Below are 17,315 nucleotides of genomic sequence, written 5' to 3'. Positions count from 1 at the left end.
CCTCAGGGGCCGGCAGGCTTGGAGAATGGTGGCTAGCCTGTGTTCTCACACAGCAGCAGCCCTTTTGGCCTTTGGCCCTCTCCCAGGCCTGGGCTGAGCTGGGTCCCCTCAGGGGTGCTCTCGAGGGGCCTGTCCTCAGATTCTTGGGTCAGAGAGTTCCCAGGATGGGACAGGTCCTAGCTGGCCCCAGGCTGCTCCTGGAATTTCCCGTTTCCTGGAAGGAGGGTAGAGGTCATGTTCCTCTCCACTTTTGCAGGGGATAATGGGACCCAACCTGGGGAGCTGTCTGGATTTCAGGGTGTTCAGAGTTCTGGTCACCAGGAGAGCTGGTTGCCCTCTTTGCAGGTGTCCCTGGCCCCGCCATCTTGGCTGGTTGCTTTTTTCCCATGGTGCAGTGCCTCTGATGCTTCAGCTTTGCTGGAAGGCTCTCTCCTCTCTCCTCTGCCAGGAGAAATCACTCTCTGTGAAGCCTCTGTCCATGGAGCCTGATGTGAGCACTGCATGTAGCTGTGAATGCTGGCCCAAGCCCCTTGTGTCTCTCCCTAGCCCTGATTTTCTTGTTTTCTCCTGCATTACAGCCAGCTTGTCTTCGTCTTATCCTGCCGCCACCAAATCTCAGCATCCCCTCCAGCAACCCACAGATGTTTGCACCCCCACACTCTGTGGTTCCGTGTACCTTCCCTGGTAGTGTTCCCTCAGTCCCTTCACTTGAGCCTGGTGCCCTCCACACAGGGCTTGTCAAAGCAGACCTGTGATTAGACAGTCAGGCTTTGGGGGGTTGACCATGGTCAGTGGGACCCTGGGTCCCCAACATGCCCCTGTTCTCCATTGCAGAAAGTCATGCAGGGCAGATGCGGTCCTGGTCCCTTGTCTCTCACTCTACTGAGATGCACACCGCCAGTCATGGGGCCTCCTCCCCCCAAAACTGCTCCGGTCTCCACGGTTAGGTGCTCTCTTACCTGGCTGACAGGTAAGTTGGTGGGGTCAGCTCCATGGCCCTGCATCCCCAGCTCTGACCCATCATATGACTCCCCACACCCAAGTCTCCTTTAGTTAAGTTGGGGCTTCCTAACCATGTCCCATGGTGGCACAGAGGTACCTCCTCCTGGGGTGAGGGGTGACATCACTGTGGCCAGAAGAGAGCAGACTGGCAGCCCAGTGCTCAAAGACCTCAGGTCGGAGGGCCTCAGAACAGCCTCTGGCTTTGGCCTCTGGACAATCAGACACTCTGATTTAAAGTGGGACTTCCCTCTGAGAGAACAAAACAAATGCAACCAACACAAAATTTGTTCAAGTGACATATTTCAATATAATCTCTAAAACTCTATGAATTGAACAGATAAAATACCTCTGGGCTATTTTGTTACAAAATATTTGCCATTTGGATTAGTCGCTGGGTGCAGCCACCCTGCCTTTCCCTAGAGAGGTTTCTCTCCAGCGGGGTGAAGGGGCATATGCAGGGAGGTGGGGTGCAGCAAGAAGGTATATACAGCAGAACACAGGGACAGATGGACGGATGGTTACCAGGGAAGCCTATTGGACACAAAGACACATTCTGGCAGGCTGTGGGGGCACAGGTGCAGGGGTGGGGGTGTCAAGGATCTCAGGGGTCAAGGGCTCAGGGCTGATCAATACGTGTGCCCTTGGAGGCAGGCAGGCTTCCAGCTCAAGCTGCCAGGGCGGGTCTTACTCCAGGTGTGGGGTGGGACTTGCCTGAAACCATGTGGGAAAGGGAGTTGTATTTCCCATTCTTGATTCTGGAGTTGGGGCCAGATGGATAAAATTGAGCAAGGGGCCCAGGTCCTCTAAAATAAGGCCTAGAGAGTTGATAAAGTGGGGCCACCTTGGGGTAATCGGACATGTACCCAGGACGCTGTGTCTGGGGGCCCAGTCAGCCCTCCATTGCCCCCACCATCTTGGGAGCCAGGGGGAGCCGAGCGCATCTGCAGCTGGGCTCACTGGGAGAGCTGGAGGCTCTGCCACGGCTGCTGCCATGGGAGGAGCAGGAGGCTTATCCCAGGTCTTTGGGGATGAGGCTCTGGGGACAGGGACAGCGGTGGGTCTCAACTTTAGCCTGTTGGCTGATCAGGGGAGGGTGGTTATAGGCAATGGGAACTCTTGCTTCCCCAACAGTGAGGGGGCCCCATTGCACCCCGCTTCAGGCCATCAGGAATTAAAAGGTCCTCATAGCTCGGGCTTGGTGCCACGTGCTGCTGACCCCAGGCTGGTCCGCCTCCTAAGCCAGGCCTCCCAGTGCTGCCACCGCAGTGATGGGGGGCGGGGAAGCCCCCACCTGGAGAAGGGGCCCTGAGATGCCTGAGCATCTGGGTCCTCAGAGAGAGGCTCCAGGCACATGTCAGCCCTGAGGCTGAGCCCTTCCAGGTTAGGGCTGTGGCAGAGGTGGGGGGAGGGGCCAGAGTTGGCACGCCCATCAACAGGGAGGTGGGCGCTGTCAGCGAGAAGCACTATGTGAGTAGGTGACAAGGGGATCCGATGGCTGAGACCGTGTCCCTTCTCAGCAGCTCCGGCACTCATGGTCCCCACCCTATGAGCACACTTAGCCGCCTCACAGCCCCTCTTCCTCCCTGCTGCCTACACTCCCTTCCAGCACGGCTTCTCATTTGAGCTTCATCCACTCCCTCCTGAGTCCCTGACTCTTGCGGCCTAGGCCTGCACTTTTTAAGGGTGATCCCTGCCTTGGCCAAGGGCACCAGAGGGGACTGAATCCTTGTGCTCCGTCTGTCAGCCAGTCTGTTCCAAAAGGCTGTGGATTGGAGCCACCTGTTATAGGGAAGACCCAGGACAGGGGCCAGGGCAACAAGGACGGGGGACATTAGCTGGGCAGCCACCGAGGGAGGAGGCGGCAAATTGGTCACAAGTTATGGAAACCAGGCTGACAAAGACACAGCCAGAAATAAACTCACTGGGTGACATCATACTGACGTCTGGGTGACCACACACACACACACACACACGCGCACACGAAACTAGGTCATCTGGAACCTCCTACAGTGGGGGAGGACTCTGTGCCTCCTAGCTGGCTCAGGGCACTCCCTTTAGGGCACAGGGTAGGCATCAGGAAGAAGCAGATTCACTTTAGACCTGCCCAATATTCACTGCCATCTCTTGGCATGCTTTGATAATGGGCTCCAAGTGGGACAGGATCTTAATGAAGGACAGCAACGAGCTCTTGGCACAGGACTGGAGAGTCCAGCCTGGTTTGGGACAGAACTTCCTTGAAAGGCCTGGGATTGGGGCAGGCTATGCTGCTGCCCCAGGTCTTTGGGGCTGGGCTGCCTGGGTTCCGTGGGGTCTCATAAAAGCTGACCTGGGAGGTCAGCGAGCCCAGCTTGGCTCTCCTTTGCAATTGAAGGGGTCTTTTAGCCACTCCTACTGGAGGCAGGTCTGGCACCTTCTGGGGTGGGGGAGGGGCGTCAGGGATTTAAAGGCTGAAGGGCTGGTTTGGGATGGCAGCAGGGGACGTGCAAGCACCTCTGGACCACCTGCTCCTCTCACCCGTGGATGTGTGCAAACCTCTCCTGGAGGAAATCATTCAAGAGGGAGTCTGGTCGTGGGTCCAAATTCTACCTCTGCTGGCTGCATTTGCCCCTGGGCAAATCACTGCTCCTTCTCCCTGTTTGTACTTCCACATTGGAAGAACCCGTGTGTGTTTAAGTCCACGCCCTGGGCACTTTGCATTGGCCAGGTCATATCTGGGGCTAGAAAACGAAGAAACCCTTTTAAAAGTTGGATTTTATGGATGTAGGACCTCACAATTCCATGGCTCTGCCGACTTGCTCTTTCCCTTTTAACCTTTCTCAAAACTTTCCTGAAGTCTGAGCAGCCTTGGGCAGGCAGGGCCCAGCTCCTGAGAAAGCAGGAAAAGGCCCTGGGAGGAGGCAGAGGGTGTGACCAAACTCCTGAGACTGCTGGGCTTCGGGGTGCAGCAGAGGAAGCCTCCTTACCTGGCCTGAGGCCTGGGACCTAACACACTCAAGACTCAGAAGCCGGTTAGGCCCTCAGCTCTTGCTTTCTTCAGTCCACGGCCCAAGTGGCCAGAGTGGTGGCAGGAGGAAGAGGAGGTCTGGATGTGCCTGGCTGTGTGGGGCCCCAGGAGAGTGAGGTGGTGTCTCCAGATTGGGGGGAAGGGGTGCTCAATGGAGTGAGGGGAGCAGGGTTGGGCGAGGCAAACCCAGGTGCCAGGGATTGGGATTCTCTTTCCAAAATGATGGTGATCAGTGACCAGTAGTGCATCGTGCCAGGGCATGGGGAGCAGCGAGCAAAGGGGCGGTGGGGGCTGCTGGGTGCAGCCGAGGGCCCCCCAGCGGCCAGCCCTCCTGGGACAGCAGCAGGGTCGGGGAGGGGGGGGCAGAGTCTACACCAGGCTCCTGGAGCCGCTGGAGTAGCGGCGCCGGTGCAGCAGAGAGCCGGGCGGGCAGTACTGGTGGGGGTGGTTGTAGGGGGGTGGGGGCGGGGGCAGCGGAGGCTGGTGGATGACCTTGACCGGGGAGCCTGGGCCACCCAGGGGTGTGGAGCCACAGGAGTCGGAGGAGGACGAGGTGTAGCAGGAGAGAGCCTGGCTCAGCAGGGGCTCCATGCGGGCCAAGCAGGGCTTGTCCAGGACAATGACCTTGACAATTTGCTGGCATTGCACCAGGGTCCCGGGGGGTGTGGGTGGCAGCGGCGGCAGCGGCGGGGGCTGCTCCCTCAAGGGGCTAGGCTGCGGGTCTGGCAGTGGCACCGGCGCTCCCCTCTCGGCCCCCAGCCCGGGGTTGTGCTGAGACGTTTGAAGCCTGTTGTGAATTGACACCTAGTTTAGAAACAGCCAGAGAAGCATGAAATGTTACAAGACTAATTCCCAGCTGCTAGGACTGGCTACCCTGAGCCTCCCTCCCCACCATTCCTGTCTCCTATGCCCCTCGGAGGCTCCCAGCCCTCACCTGAACCCGCCATCTCTCCACCCACCTGGAGGAAACCTGACTGCTGAACCCAAGCGCCGACCCTGGGTGGGGAAGGGAGAGCCCGTCTCCTCACCTGTGAGATGGGCACCTGGGCCAGCCGCCCCTAGGGTTCTGCAGTGCTCTGCAGTCACATTTCACAGGCAAACCTCTCTCTGCCTCCCTCTCTACCACCTCTGAGCTTGGAAAACAGGGGAAATGGTCTTTGCCCCCTCCTTGCCTCCCAGAGCTGTGTTGAGGGACAGTCAGTCATCTTTGAGCCTTTCAAGCCCCCTCCTCCCACCCGCTTTGTTAAAGGAGAAGCTTCATTGTTCTGTCGAATTACAAAGGTGCCCAAACCCAAAATGCCAGGGCCCCCTGAATACGTGATCTGGACCTACCGGATCCTCCTGGATCCCCAAGGCCAAAACCATGCATGTGAAAGCAGCCCAGACAGCCAAGGCCAGAGTGTGGTCCCTAGCTGCCTTTCTGGCCCAGCCTGCGTCCCGGTTAAACGTGTCCCGCTGCAGGAGAGGGTACCCAGAAAGGACTCTAATCTTCACCCCCTCTCTCAGCCCCTGGAAGTCACTGTGAACCAGCCTGGCTTCCTCTTGCTGGCAGGGGGAGGTTGAGGAAATGGGAGGAAGGGAGCTAGCACCTTCTGGGAGGGGAGGGGTTAATTCCTCACCCTCCAGCTCCCCAGCCTGTAGGTGCAACATGCCTCAGTCCCCTTCTAACACCTGGCCTTCTGGAGTGGCTGAGACCTTCACCCTGAGGACGCATCCTACTGCCCTTGGGCATCGTCACCGTCACCGAGGATGGGCTGCCCAGAAGAGCACAGAGGGGGAAATCGATGCTGTAGGGGAGGGGCCTTGATCGCCAGGCCTAGACCAAGATGGCTCAGCTCAAAACTATCTCAGAGACCTAAACCAGCAGATCCTATTGTCAGCAGAAGGTGCAGTCTCTGGGCCTGTGCCCTCCCCTTGGGCTGCTCCACAGTTCCCCAAGCGCCGGCTCCGTCCGCCCCTTCAATATCCACATTGCAGGCTTTGCTCTTCCCTCTCAACCTCCAACTTTGGCAGCGTTTTCTAGGCCTGAGATTCCCCCCAAAGAAATGAAGGAGCCCCTGAGTCCCTCAGTGCCCTGCCAGGACACAGGGCAGGCACAGGGCATTGCTGGGGGCCACCTTCCTCCCGGGGAGCCCTCTGTGGACCTCATTCTGGCAGAAGGCCTCTGCCCCCCGCTGCCGGAGGGCACTGGCTCCTTGCCCCGCCTGCATGGATTCTGAGTTGTTCCCCACGAGAAAAGTGGCCTGAACGGTGGGTGCAGGCTTTCTGCCCTCCTGCTCCCCCAGACTGTACAGCAGAAGTCTGACCGCCCTAATCCAGACCCCCTGAGCCTGCCTTCTCTTCCCAGGGGCCGTGACCCTCCCGCCCACACAGCACCGTAGCTTTTGGCTCCTCCTCGCCTCTTCTTCACTTCTCGCTTCCTGATCCCCTCCACTGTCTGCACCTCCCTCATCTCCACCCCAGCCTGGATCCCGTATCTCTAATGGTAAGTGAGCAGCAGGAAGTGACAGCAAAACATTCATTTTGACCCCCTTCTCACCTTCCTGCTGATGAAGGGGAGAGAAAAGAGAGAGAAAGAGAGAGAAAGAAAGAGAGGAGATGGAACATGAGTAGCAGGTCAGAACAGCTCAGAGAAGATGGAGAAGCGCCTGCCAGAGGGGCTCGGCCAGGCAATGACGAGAGAGGGCAGAGGACAAGAGAGCTTGGGGTCCAGCTGAGAGGCCGGGAGCAGCGAGGCTGCCCTCCGTGCAGGGGAGCAGAGGCTGGCAGGGCCCTGGGGCTGGCTGGGGGTGGCAGCCTTGCAGATAGCCACATGGCCCTCTGGCAGGGTGGGAGGGGAGAACGGGCCATCAGGTCGCTTGTCCTCCCTGGGCAGGTCAGGCTAAGGCACGGGCAGAGCTGGTAGAACAAACCGGAAGGCTGGTAACTTTGTGTGTTTATCTGCAAGGCTAGAGAATGGGCAGCTGCAGGAAGATGGGGAGAAGAGGGGGCAGGGGATGGAATACCCACCCTGGGGGCTTGTCAGCTGCCGGGGCAGGAAGCTCCTCCGTGTTAAAGGTGCCTCCTCCAGACACAGGTGTGTGGGGGGTGGGGGCCATGGGGAAAGAGGGAAGACACGGGGCTCCCCTGGGGCATCCTGGTGGGCAGACTCTTCCCTCAGACCTCTAAGTGGGGGCTTCTCCAGCTTGGGGTGGGGCTGGGAAAGGAGGTGTCTGTGTGAGAAGCTAGTAGTCCCTGGAAGCCTGGCAGAGGAGTGGGAGGGGAAGGCTCACTGGGGAGCAGTGGGGGAGGACTGGGCCCCAGCAAAGCTTGTAGGGGCCACTGAATGCCCCCCAGGTGACACTTGGGGGCCTGGCAAGGACCAGCTTCTGTGGCTACGTGGCTTGGGGATGGGCAACCCCCCTCCCACACGGACAGTCTTCAAATTTACGTGCTCCCCACCCCCAGTGAAATCCCTAGGATGACTCAACCCTGTTCTGCCTCATCAGCTCCTGCACACACCCCTACGCCATGGCCAGCTTTCCGAATGGACCAGCCGGTCCAGGGAGGAGCTCCACCCTCTCAGCTGCCCCCTCCAGTTCTCCACCTGCCCCAAGAGGCGGCTGAGGGCAGGATCCGGGGTGGAAGTGGTCACTGGGGCTGGACTCGAGGGGTGAGTCTCTGGAGGGGCCCAGGCTCCCTCCTATGGAGGATAGGGCAACTGAGGAAAAGGGAACAGTGGCTTCCCTGATAGAGCGGGTACTAGGGGGATCAGTGAGCGATCTGCTGGGGGAGTGGGTTGGGGGATGGGTGGGGTCGCTACGGAGGCGGCATGGGCATCTCTGCAGGTGTTGGTCTGAGAGCTCGGCCTCGGAGGGCACTCAGCTGGGGAGTGGGCAGAAAGTGCTGTGGCATTATTAGGTGCTGGAACAGTGGCATTACCCATGCTAGCAGTAACTTTTAATTGTATCTCTTGAAATTGGTAAAATGGTGAGTCGGGCTGGGGAGGCATTGATTAATACCTGAGAAGAGAAACAACAGAGACAGTGAGAAGAAGGACAAGCGGGGGTGCACGGAACCACTCACCTGGGCAACCAGGCCTCCACTTACCTCCACCGTGCTCTCCACCGGCTTCTCCCCCAGGGCAGCTTCCCTTTTGGCTTTGAATGCAAAGAGCACAGGGCTCACTCTCCAACCAGCCTGACACAAATCCCTGCCTCTCCCTCCCAGCCCCCACCCCACCCCTCCACCCCCAATACCAAGCATCCTTGCAGTTACACGTTGTGGCCAGAAGACTCTGGGTACCATGCCACTCCTGACGGAGGTGCAGCCCCAGGGCGGGGGCTAGAAGTCGGAGCCCAGTTCTGCCACTTAGTAGCTGTGCGACCTTGGGAGTCCAGCCTAGAAGATCTCTGAGGTTTTTTAAGCGAGCACTACTGAGTTTCAGCAAGCGTTGCTCAGTCTTGACAGCCTGAGCCACTGTCAAAGGTTCCCCGGTATGGACTGTGGAAGTTGGTTTTGCGGTGGCATTGGTTCTTGGCTCTCAGAGACACCAGGAGGCTCTGTGTGTTTGTGGCAACTGCACTAACCTGCCTCTTTCAGCCACAGGCACCTTGAGGGAGGGGCCGTGTTCCTTTTGTGTTTCTACCCCTGCTACTTGGCTGAGTGGTGGGGATTCAATGAGCAGGGACCTGTAGAGCACTCACCACAGGGCCTGGCATGCTTAGTTTAAGCTTAGCTGATGACGGCTGTGTAACTGCTGCTGGGACATTCTGACTGGGCTGGCACAGCACCAGGGACCCTGCAGATCTCTAGGGACATCGTGGTAGCTTTTTCTGGCTCAGTCGCTCCTGGCTCCCACCCCTGCCCCCAGCAGGCCACCCAGAGCCCCTCTGCTGGAGCCCCTGTGACTTCTCAACACAGTGTGCATGTGTGTGTGTGTGTGCTCACGCATGAGCAAGTTCCCTTGCTGTGCTCATCGCCCTGCTTTCTGTAGCACAGAGGGAGCTCTGCCGTTATTTGGAACCTAGGAGAACCCCACTGGGGAGGTGACTGATGGACCAGGCCATGGAGACATGCATCCTGGTCTGATTGGGGGGTGCAGCTTCCAGAAGAGGCATGCTGGGATGCAGAGTGGGGTGGGGTGTCAAGTGCTTAATCACAACTGAGGTTTGGCTCTGGAGTTTCAACAGCTGTGCAAACAAGCAGCGACTCGTATACTGTGACCTTACAGACATGAAGGGGCCGGCTGAAAAATCAGGCAGGGTGGAGAATTATGACTGCATGATGGCAGGTCAAACCCATACACAGAAGATGATATCAGAGTGAGAATCTCCATGCAGCTAAAACAGCCCCAGGTCTTGTCTGGAAAATGAATCTCATCTCCTAGAGAGTGACCGGTGCTGTGATGCTGTCTGTCCCGGCATCACGGTGTCATGGCTGTAACTGAGGGTTGGGGACCAGCCTGAAACCCACCGGAGTGTCTCAGCTCAAGCTAATGTCTTGCTGGAACCCTGGGCTTCTAGTGCTTAGCAGGGGATACACAGCAGGCACCCAATAAATGTTGGTTAAGTGAAAGAATAAATGGCTGAATTAATTAGTTAGTGAACAGTTCTGATGGTTTGCTGGGGGTTTGTTGGGATGGGAGTTAATTCTCACGCCATTTCGCCCTCTAATTTTTATTTGGGACTGCAGAGTGGGGGTGGAGGTAACTCTTCCCATGCCCCCTGTGGGTGGGGGTAAAGGTGAGGGGCAAGAGGTAGAAAGTAGGAAGACGTCCATGGAAGAAATAAAGCAGGTCTAGAAAACGTGGCCAAAAGTGGTCAAAAAAAAAAAAAAAATCTGAGGCTGGCTTGATGCGTCTGGAGTGCATAAGTCAATTTGAAGAAACCATTTGGGAAGTTAGGTTTGGAGGTTTATCTGGGTTTGGGGGCGGGCTGACTCTGGCCTGGGATAGGAACGCACTCGCGGCTCCTTAGGGAAAGGACTGGATGGGCAGATCAAGATTTCCAGACCCTCCTGGCCACTCTCCTTACCGGGCTCATGCTGCTTCTCTTTACTACACCTGTCACCCCCTCCGGTGAACCGGAGTCCCCAGACAGCCTGGGTGTGGGGTGGGAGGGGGTGGGTAGGAGGCTCCCCGACTGGGGTTAGGGCTGTCTTGGCCTGACTCCTCCAGGGAGAATGGTTGTTTTTCACAGGGACCCAGAGCCTCAGGACAGCATGTAAATCGACACATTCCTCTCACGCCTTCCTTCTCACTCGCACCACTAAGGCCCATGAGATTAAGCCTGGAGCTCCTAGCAGAAAGAAATGGCCATGGGAACGAGTACTTTCGTCACCCCAATTCCCCAGGAACCCCAGGCTGGGGGCAGAGGGTGGCCCCCGTGCAGGCCCAGGGCCATCGTAGGCCTGAGGCCTGGGACAACGGAGCAGAACCAGGGCTCACCTGTAGGCGATCCGTGCTTGGACTGTGGGTCCACCTGTGCCCCGCTGGACTTGAAGGACAGCGTCTTTGCTCCCTGCTGCTTCTCCAGCTCCCCTGCAGGACAGAGAGGCCCGTGAACAGAGAGGAACCCAGCCTCAAGCACAGTGAGGTGGAAGAGGAATGAGGAGAGAACAAGAAGAGGGGGGCTCCCTGACACGCTACAAAGTGTGGCCTGAGTCTGGCACCCCACTTCACAGCTAGAGCCTCGGTTTCTCCATCTCTGTGTGGGGGGAAGCTATTAGCTGCTTGAATGTCAGAGGCAAAAGAGAGGGCGGTGGGCTGCTTGGGTCTGAATCCTGGTTCTGGGGCTTCCTAGCTGTGTGGCTTTGGACAATTTACTTAACCTCTCCATGCCTTACCGGAGGGGACAGCGGTGCCCACTTCAAAGTGCTAAGAGGATTACGTGAGGAAATACATCAAAACCCTTGAGAACGAGGCCTGGCTGGAGGCAGGTGCTCAATAAATATTAGCTTTTATTATAGCAGAAACAAATTACTTGGACCAGCGGACCTCGGTGATGGCTGGTGACAGCCAGCCTGCCCACCTTGTGCCCAGAGGGACAGACCTTCCTCAGGGTTTCCAGAGCTCTCCCAGGGAGGAGATTCCCCACTGAGGGTGTCGGTGCGGTGCAGTCTGTGTGGCCAGGGCATCTATCTTGTCCACAACCTTGACTCCTCTCCCTAGACTGTCAACCTGTTCCTTCTCGTTCTCTCGCGGTGTTAGAGAAGCGCCAGTTACCATCCTCAGAGGTTTGACGATTAAATCACTCCTTCAGTGTCTCTTTTCCAGGAGACATAACTCAAGTTCCTTTGATTAAGGCCGCTCTCCTGGGTCCCATTTTCTGTCTCTCTAGTTGTCAGGAAGCCAGGGACACTGGACTGCACACTCCAAACCAGAACAGTTTGTCCTGACTGCTTCAAGTACACCACCAGTCAATACTTGATACTTCTCCTGAATGGGGGGTCGTCCCTCCCTGGAAAAGGGCTGTCTTGGCTTTGGAGAAATTAGCATCGTAATTATAAGCACAGAGTCTGAGGACTTTGGTGCGAATCTTGCTTTGTCACCGACTGTGTGAACTTGGACAGCTTCCTTAAGCTCTGTTAGACTCTTCTTATTCGTAAAATGAGGACAATCCTACCTGCCTCACAGAAAATTGTCCCAGGGATTAAACAATATGATAGGTCTGGCATTCAGCCCAGTGCCGGGCATGTAACGCATGGTAGCTGTTACTGTTTTCACTTTCTTTTCTACTTCCTTCCCTCCCTGCCTCCCTCACCAGTACTTCATCTTTTCTCAGCTGTTACTTCCAGCCAGACGTGAGGCTCTCTCTCTGCTCCCCTGCCCTCTAGACAGCAGGAGATGATATTCACTCTTGATATACTGCTTCTGGCAATGTCTACTCCTTTGTACTTTGGAAGGGACAGGGATGCCGCTCCCGGGCTGATGGGGGAAAAGGGATCTCTTCCAGCAAGCATGGGGCCCATTGGTATGCTGTGCCTCCTCAGGGCTGTGCAGAGCCATCTGTAACATTTTGACAGTGACAGAAGTGACATTTGAGGGTGTGTCCTTGAGCATGTTCAAGATCAACAGCCAAGGTGGCGTCTCTGAGCATCCAGTCCAGCCGTTGAAGAGTCTGTCTGTTATCCTGCTGAGCTCGCGGTTGCCCCCAGAGCGCAGACAAGGGAATGTACACCCCTACCACCCAAGCAGTTACCGAGTTGTACGGTCTGGTCTGGTGAGTTTTTGTTTCAACCGGATTTAACGGTTTCCTGACGATATTATACACGGAACGTCTTCTGTCGTTCTCAGAGGAGAAAGTACATGAGCCTCAGAATCAGACTCAAACGCAAGCGCCACCTTCTCCACTTCTAATACGCACGCCCTTAAACACATCCCTCAGCGGCCCTGGGTCTCGTCTGTGAACTGCGGACAAGCACCTACCTTGCGACCTCACTGTGAATGCTGTAGGCAAACTGCCTGGCACGTAGTAGGTGTTCCAAAAACGCTGATTAAAAAGCACTGCCCTGTCATGTTGGTCCCTTGCTCCCAAAACTCCCACTGCCTTTCCTATTGCTTAATGGGTTTATATTAATTTAGAACCACTTCCCAACAGAGTGACCGTATAAGGCAGACCTGAAGTCTGTCTGTACTTTCCGGTTTCGTTTCTGAATCCATTCTTACTAAACTTCCCGATAAAGGAGATCTATGCTTAAGCAGCAAAAGCTTGCAAGTGGGCACAGCTTGCAGGCCACTGCAGCTCTTTTCCTAAACCACAAAGTAACTGGCAAACCACCCGGACCTACAAAGACCCCACATAGTTTCTACAATGCCTGAATTGGAACAATCAAGAATCAAGGCATTCCTTAGGGGAAAAAAAAGAAAACTCCTAGATGAGGGATAGTCAGAAAACCAGGCTGGACTCTTCAAAAAGACCATCGCATGAGAAAACAAAATCGGGGGGACTATGATTCTAGATTAAAAGAGATTAAGGAAAATGACACAACTAGATGTAATGCGTGAATGTGACTGGATCCAGGGGGAGGGGCTGTACAAGGCAGTTCGGTGGGAAGAGAAGCGCCTGGGTCCCCAGGCCTTTTGGGTTTGCCTCCTTGCCTTGGTCGGCTGGCTTGAATGTGTTGCTCAAACACCAGAGTCCCCTGTTCCAAGGGGCACCCCCACAGCCCCACCGGAGCATGTGCACCTCGCTTTAACTGTGATGGTGCAGTGGGGCCGGGGTGGCCTCGGGATGGCAGGAGCGTCCTTGGCTCACCCCACACTCGCTCCACAGTGGGGCGAGGAGTCAGACTTGTGCCGCAAGCAGCCTGTGTTCCCCGCTGACCCTGAGCCCGCCCGCCCGCCCACCTGGCCACCGCATCCTTACACTCTATCCGGATCTGCTCCAGCTCTGTCACCTCAGCGATGGATTCCTTCAGGTCCTCCACAAACTTCTGCATCTCGTCCGAGCCCAGGGCACAGAAATGCAGCACCTGCTTCTTCTCAGAGCCCGAAAGCGGGGTCACCAGGGTGATGCCATGAGAGTAATCTGGAAAGCAGACCCCAGGCCCCCATGGCCGTGAGCAGCAGTGAGTGAGGCGGGAGCCGGCCCAGTGTGGAGAGTTGGATGGGGCTTTTGGGGTGCTTGCCCCCTTCCCCCTCCCTGTAGCTTCCAACTTCTCCCCAATACCCTTGGCCACATCTCCGGGGACGAGGGAGACTCACATTCATTCTCAAAAAGGTGGAACCCCATGCCCAGCAGGCCCACTGACTTGCAGAACGTGTATGTGGAGGAGCTCTTCTTCTTCGGGCAAAGTTTGAGAATCTGTTCAAGAGAGGGAGAGAGACATGCACTGAGCGTGTACACACATGTGTGCACACGCAGGCCCACGAGCACACAGGGACACAGGTGAGCACACACACAAAAAGAAACATGAACACACGTGCACGCTTATATACTTAGGGTACATTCACACGTTGACATCCACGCATACGTACACACACACACACACACACACACACACACATATAACAGGTATATAAATACACATACCGTATCACAATATGGGGTTTCTTGTATTGCATAAAACCCCTCAGTGGCTGTTCCCACTGCACTTAGAAGTGCACATTGCCCGCCTCTCCCCATCTGGTCCCTGCCTCACTCTGGCTTCATGTTCAAGCCCTGCTGTCATCCTTTCCGTGGCCTGAATAGGGCCAGCTTGGTCCTGCTGCAGGCCCTTTGCACATGCTATCCCCATTCCGCACCTCTCCCTGCGGCTCTCTGCATGGCTGGATTGCTCTCATTACTTAGATCTGAACTCAGATGCCGCCTGCTTAGAGATCTCCTTGAGCAGCCCATGGAACAAACAAAAACAAACCAAACCACATTGGCCCTAACCCCAGCCCCTCCTTCCTCCCTATCCCGTCATTGGGTTTCATCGTCTTCACACTACCTTTTTCCCAATTTGATACTATCTGGTTTATTTGTTTCCTTCATTATTTCCTATCTCCCTCCCCAACTAAAATGGAAACTTAGCCAGTTGCTCAGTACTTAAACACTTCTTCAGCACCTTCTCCCAGCTGGGCCCTGGAGGCACAGGAGCGCAGAAGCCAGAGAGAGCCGTGCCCCCAGAGTGCCTAACAGAGCTGCGGAGCAAGACCGGTCATGGGGTAAACCAATGGATTGATCCATAAAGCATAATAAGCAGAAGAAAACCAAAGTGAAGGAATAAATAAGGTAATTCCAGAAACTGACAAGTGTTTTGAAGAGAATGAAATAGGGAAGGAATAGAAGGTGACTGGGCAGGCTACCTTTCGAGGTGCACAGGGAGGGCCTCTGGGAGGAGGTGATGTTTGAATTGAGACCTGAATGAAGACAGGGAGGTGGCTGGGCAAAGTCTGGCAAGGTGGTGGCAAGAACAAAGGTCTGAGATGGAAGGAGCCTGGCCCTTGGGACTCAGCTCTCGAGACCAAGGTGCCAGCGCAGTCAAGCAGTGGAGTGGAGGGCGGGGAGGGGAGGTCAGAGATCCAGGAGGCCTCCAAGTGGGGGGTGCAGGCTTCCTTTGCCTGGCATGGGAAACATGGCAGATATGAGGCCCGATTTGTACTCTGGAAGGATCACTCTGTTGCTCTGTGCAAGGTGGAGCTCAGGGGTGGATGGTTAGATGTGGGATAATTTTAGAGATAGTGCCACCATGACTCATTGATAGAGAGGATGTGGGAGACGAGGGAAAGACAGAGACCCGATCGTGTCCACCGCTGTTTCCCAGCACTTACAAAAATGCCTGGTACATAGTTGACCCTCATTAAATATTGTGGAATGGATACCTATTCCAGAGAACAAAGAATGAGTACACCACAGACATGCACGCACACACGTGCACATACACACACATGCACGCATCCCCTGGGCCCCAGGTAGCGCAGGCCCCGCTCAGGCCCACCATCCCCCACTGGCTGTGGGATGAGAAGCACATCCTTGTCCTGTCCCGCCCCAGGTTTCTTGTACTGTGGGAGAGGCTCATGATCTGTGATCTGGTTCATTCCCACCATGACTGTGGAACCATAAACAAATCACTTGACCTCTCTGAGCCTCAGCTTCATAACTTACAAAGTAGCCCTATGTGGCTAAGCAACCTCACCCCCCATGATGGGACAGTGTCATGCAAGAGGAATCAGCCCTTAACTGTGGCATTCTGAGTGGCCCTCCCCGCCCCTCTCTGGGGTCAGGGCTAAGGCTGAGCTGGGCAGCAGGTGGCCCCGGCCTGGCCTGTGTACTCACCACCAGCAGGTCGTTGAAGAGGAACACCTCCCTCTGATGCGCGGCCTGCTTCTGCAGCTTGTTGACATCTGTCACCTCAAAGAGCCGGCTGCAGCAGACCAGGCGGCGGTGGGGCACCGACAGCACCTTTGGTGGAGGCAGGAACTTAGGGGAGGAGCCCTGGAGCTCACAGTCCTCCCCACCCCATAGCACCCACTTTCCGGGAAAGCAGATGGAGGCCAAGGTTTCTACTGCAAGGCCTGAACTTGACCATAAACGTCCTCTCTCCTCACCGGGGCTCTTCCCTTGTCATGCTTCTTGGGGAGCAAGTCTTGGGGAGAAGCGTTCATCACGCTGGAGTAAGTGAGATGAAGGCACGGGGAATGGAAATTGAAAAGAGCTTCCAGATTGGTCAGATCTGGTTGCTGTCAACCCCCATGACCCAAGCTGCAGCCTGCAAGGTGGCCCCTTTGTCCCTTTCTCTACTGCACACCCAAATGCAAGTGTGCAAGAGGGAGGGGACTGCAGGGATACCTCAAATCTGCCGCGTGTAAAACGATCTACTGCAGGCCTCGGCAAGAAAGGCTCTGGGCAGAAAAGGGCCATCCCTGCAGAGAGGAGCTCAGTGTAGAGCTCAGACGACATCCTCAGACTGCTTCTTAGGTCAGCAATTTAGGGAGGAGAAACTGGAGACAAATACCAGAACCCACTCTACATGCTTTCAGTTTATGGCATGAAGAGTCTCTGCTGACATATGAGTAGTAAACTACAGAGAATCATTGCCAACATAGACCATATTGCCTGCGACACAAGTCACAACTAAGGGGCACACCAGTGGCTTACCACAGTCTAGAGCCTACTTCAGCCTCTTTCCTGTCTTCTATTCAGTAGGACCTTCCAGGAAAGCCCAGTATCCATCCCATCCTAAGTCTCCCCATCTGGCCATCCAGATGCTTCAACCCTAGACCACTGGGCAGCCTTTCCCAACATCTCACCTCAGCCTCTCTGCTGCCATAGCTGGTAGCACTGAGGAAGTGAGGTAAGGGAAAACGGAGGGTGCAGTGTATGGCACAGAGTAAGGACTCAATTACTATGAAGTGAGCAAATAATGGAAAAGTGTCCCTGAAAGGGAAGGAAGAGATTGGGAGGAGATGTCAGCTGGTCTTGAGACAAAGGCAGGTGCGAGATGGGGGGCGCCTGGCAGCCATGGGAGAGGAAGTGGCTCCCACGGGGTGAGTGCTGTTCTGTGGTGGGCACTTACCGTCTTCATGCCCACAATGGACTTCTCCACCTTGGTGACATACGTGACGTGGTCCTCATTGGACTTGAGCTCCTTCTGCTGTATCCTTTCATAGATGCCCACCACCAGCTCCCTGGGGATGTCGGCACCGTCATCCACACCTATCAACATGGCAAGGGAAGGGGAGGCGAAGGAGGCGGAGGACGGATGTGTCAGAGGCCTGCAGCCAGAGAGGGAAGCTCCCACCAGGCTGATGTTCCGCAGGGGTGGCCTTGATTTTGCCCTGTCCCTGTTGCAAAACCTTCAGTGACTGGCTTCCCAGCCCCACTGAATTAAGGACAGACTCCTT

At 55.9% G+C, this 17,315-nt stretch overlaps 1 protein-coding gene across 10 annotated transcripts in view; it reads right to left on the bottom strand.

Annotated features, from left to right (window-relative positions):
* Nucleotides 1-1,290: 1,290 nt before the first annotated feature.
* The window catches only part of IQSEC3 (IQ motif and Sec7 domain ArfGEF 3), a 108,524-nt gene continuing 92,499 nt past the window's right edge, over nucleotides 1,291-17,315 (bottom strand). For 2 of the 10 annotated variants that reach the window (XM_040462993.1, XM_040462994.1), the window contains 7 exons: nucleotides 16,988-17,127; nucleotides 15,748-15,873; nucleotides 13,692-13,791; nucleotides 13,354-13,515; nucleotides 10,434-10,526; nucleotides 8,096-8,145; nucleotides 1,291-4,810 (listed from right to left, as the gene is read on the bottom strand). In XM_040462993.1, coding sequence (XP_040318927.1) covers nucleotides 4,376-4,810; nucleotides 8,096-8,145; nucleotides 10,434-10,526; nucleotides 13,354-13,515; nucleotides 13,692-13,791; nucleotides 15,748-15,873; nucleotides 16,988-17,127 — 1,106 coding nt within the window. In that variant the 3' untranslated portion in view covers nucleotides 1,291-4,375. Of the gene's footprint in view, nucleotides 4,811-7,593; nucleotides 8,008-8,095; nucleotides 8,146-10,433; nucleotides 10,527-13,353; nucleotides 13,516-13,691; nucleotides 13,792-15,747; nucleotides 15,874-16,987; nucleotides 17,128-17,315 lie in introns of those variants that run through there. The other 8 variants (XM_040462999.1, XM_040462998.1, XM_040462996.1 and 5 more) reach the window with 8 other exon arrangements.

This window comes from Herpailurus yagouaroundi, unplaced genomic scaffold (assembly GCF_014898765.1).
Source record: "Herpailurus yagouaroundi ecotype Mexico unplaced genomic scaffold, PumYag 355, whole genome shotgun sequence".
Classification (NCBI taxonomy): Eukaryota; Metazoa; Chordata; class Mammalia; order Carnivora; family Felidae; genus Herpailurus; species Herpailurus yagouaroundi.
The sequence above is the reverse complement of the archived record's forward strand: the minus strand, read 5'-3'. Positions and strand labels throughout refer to the sequence as shown.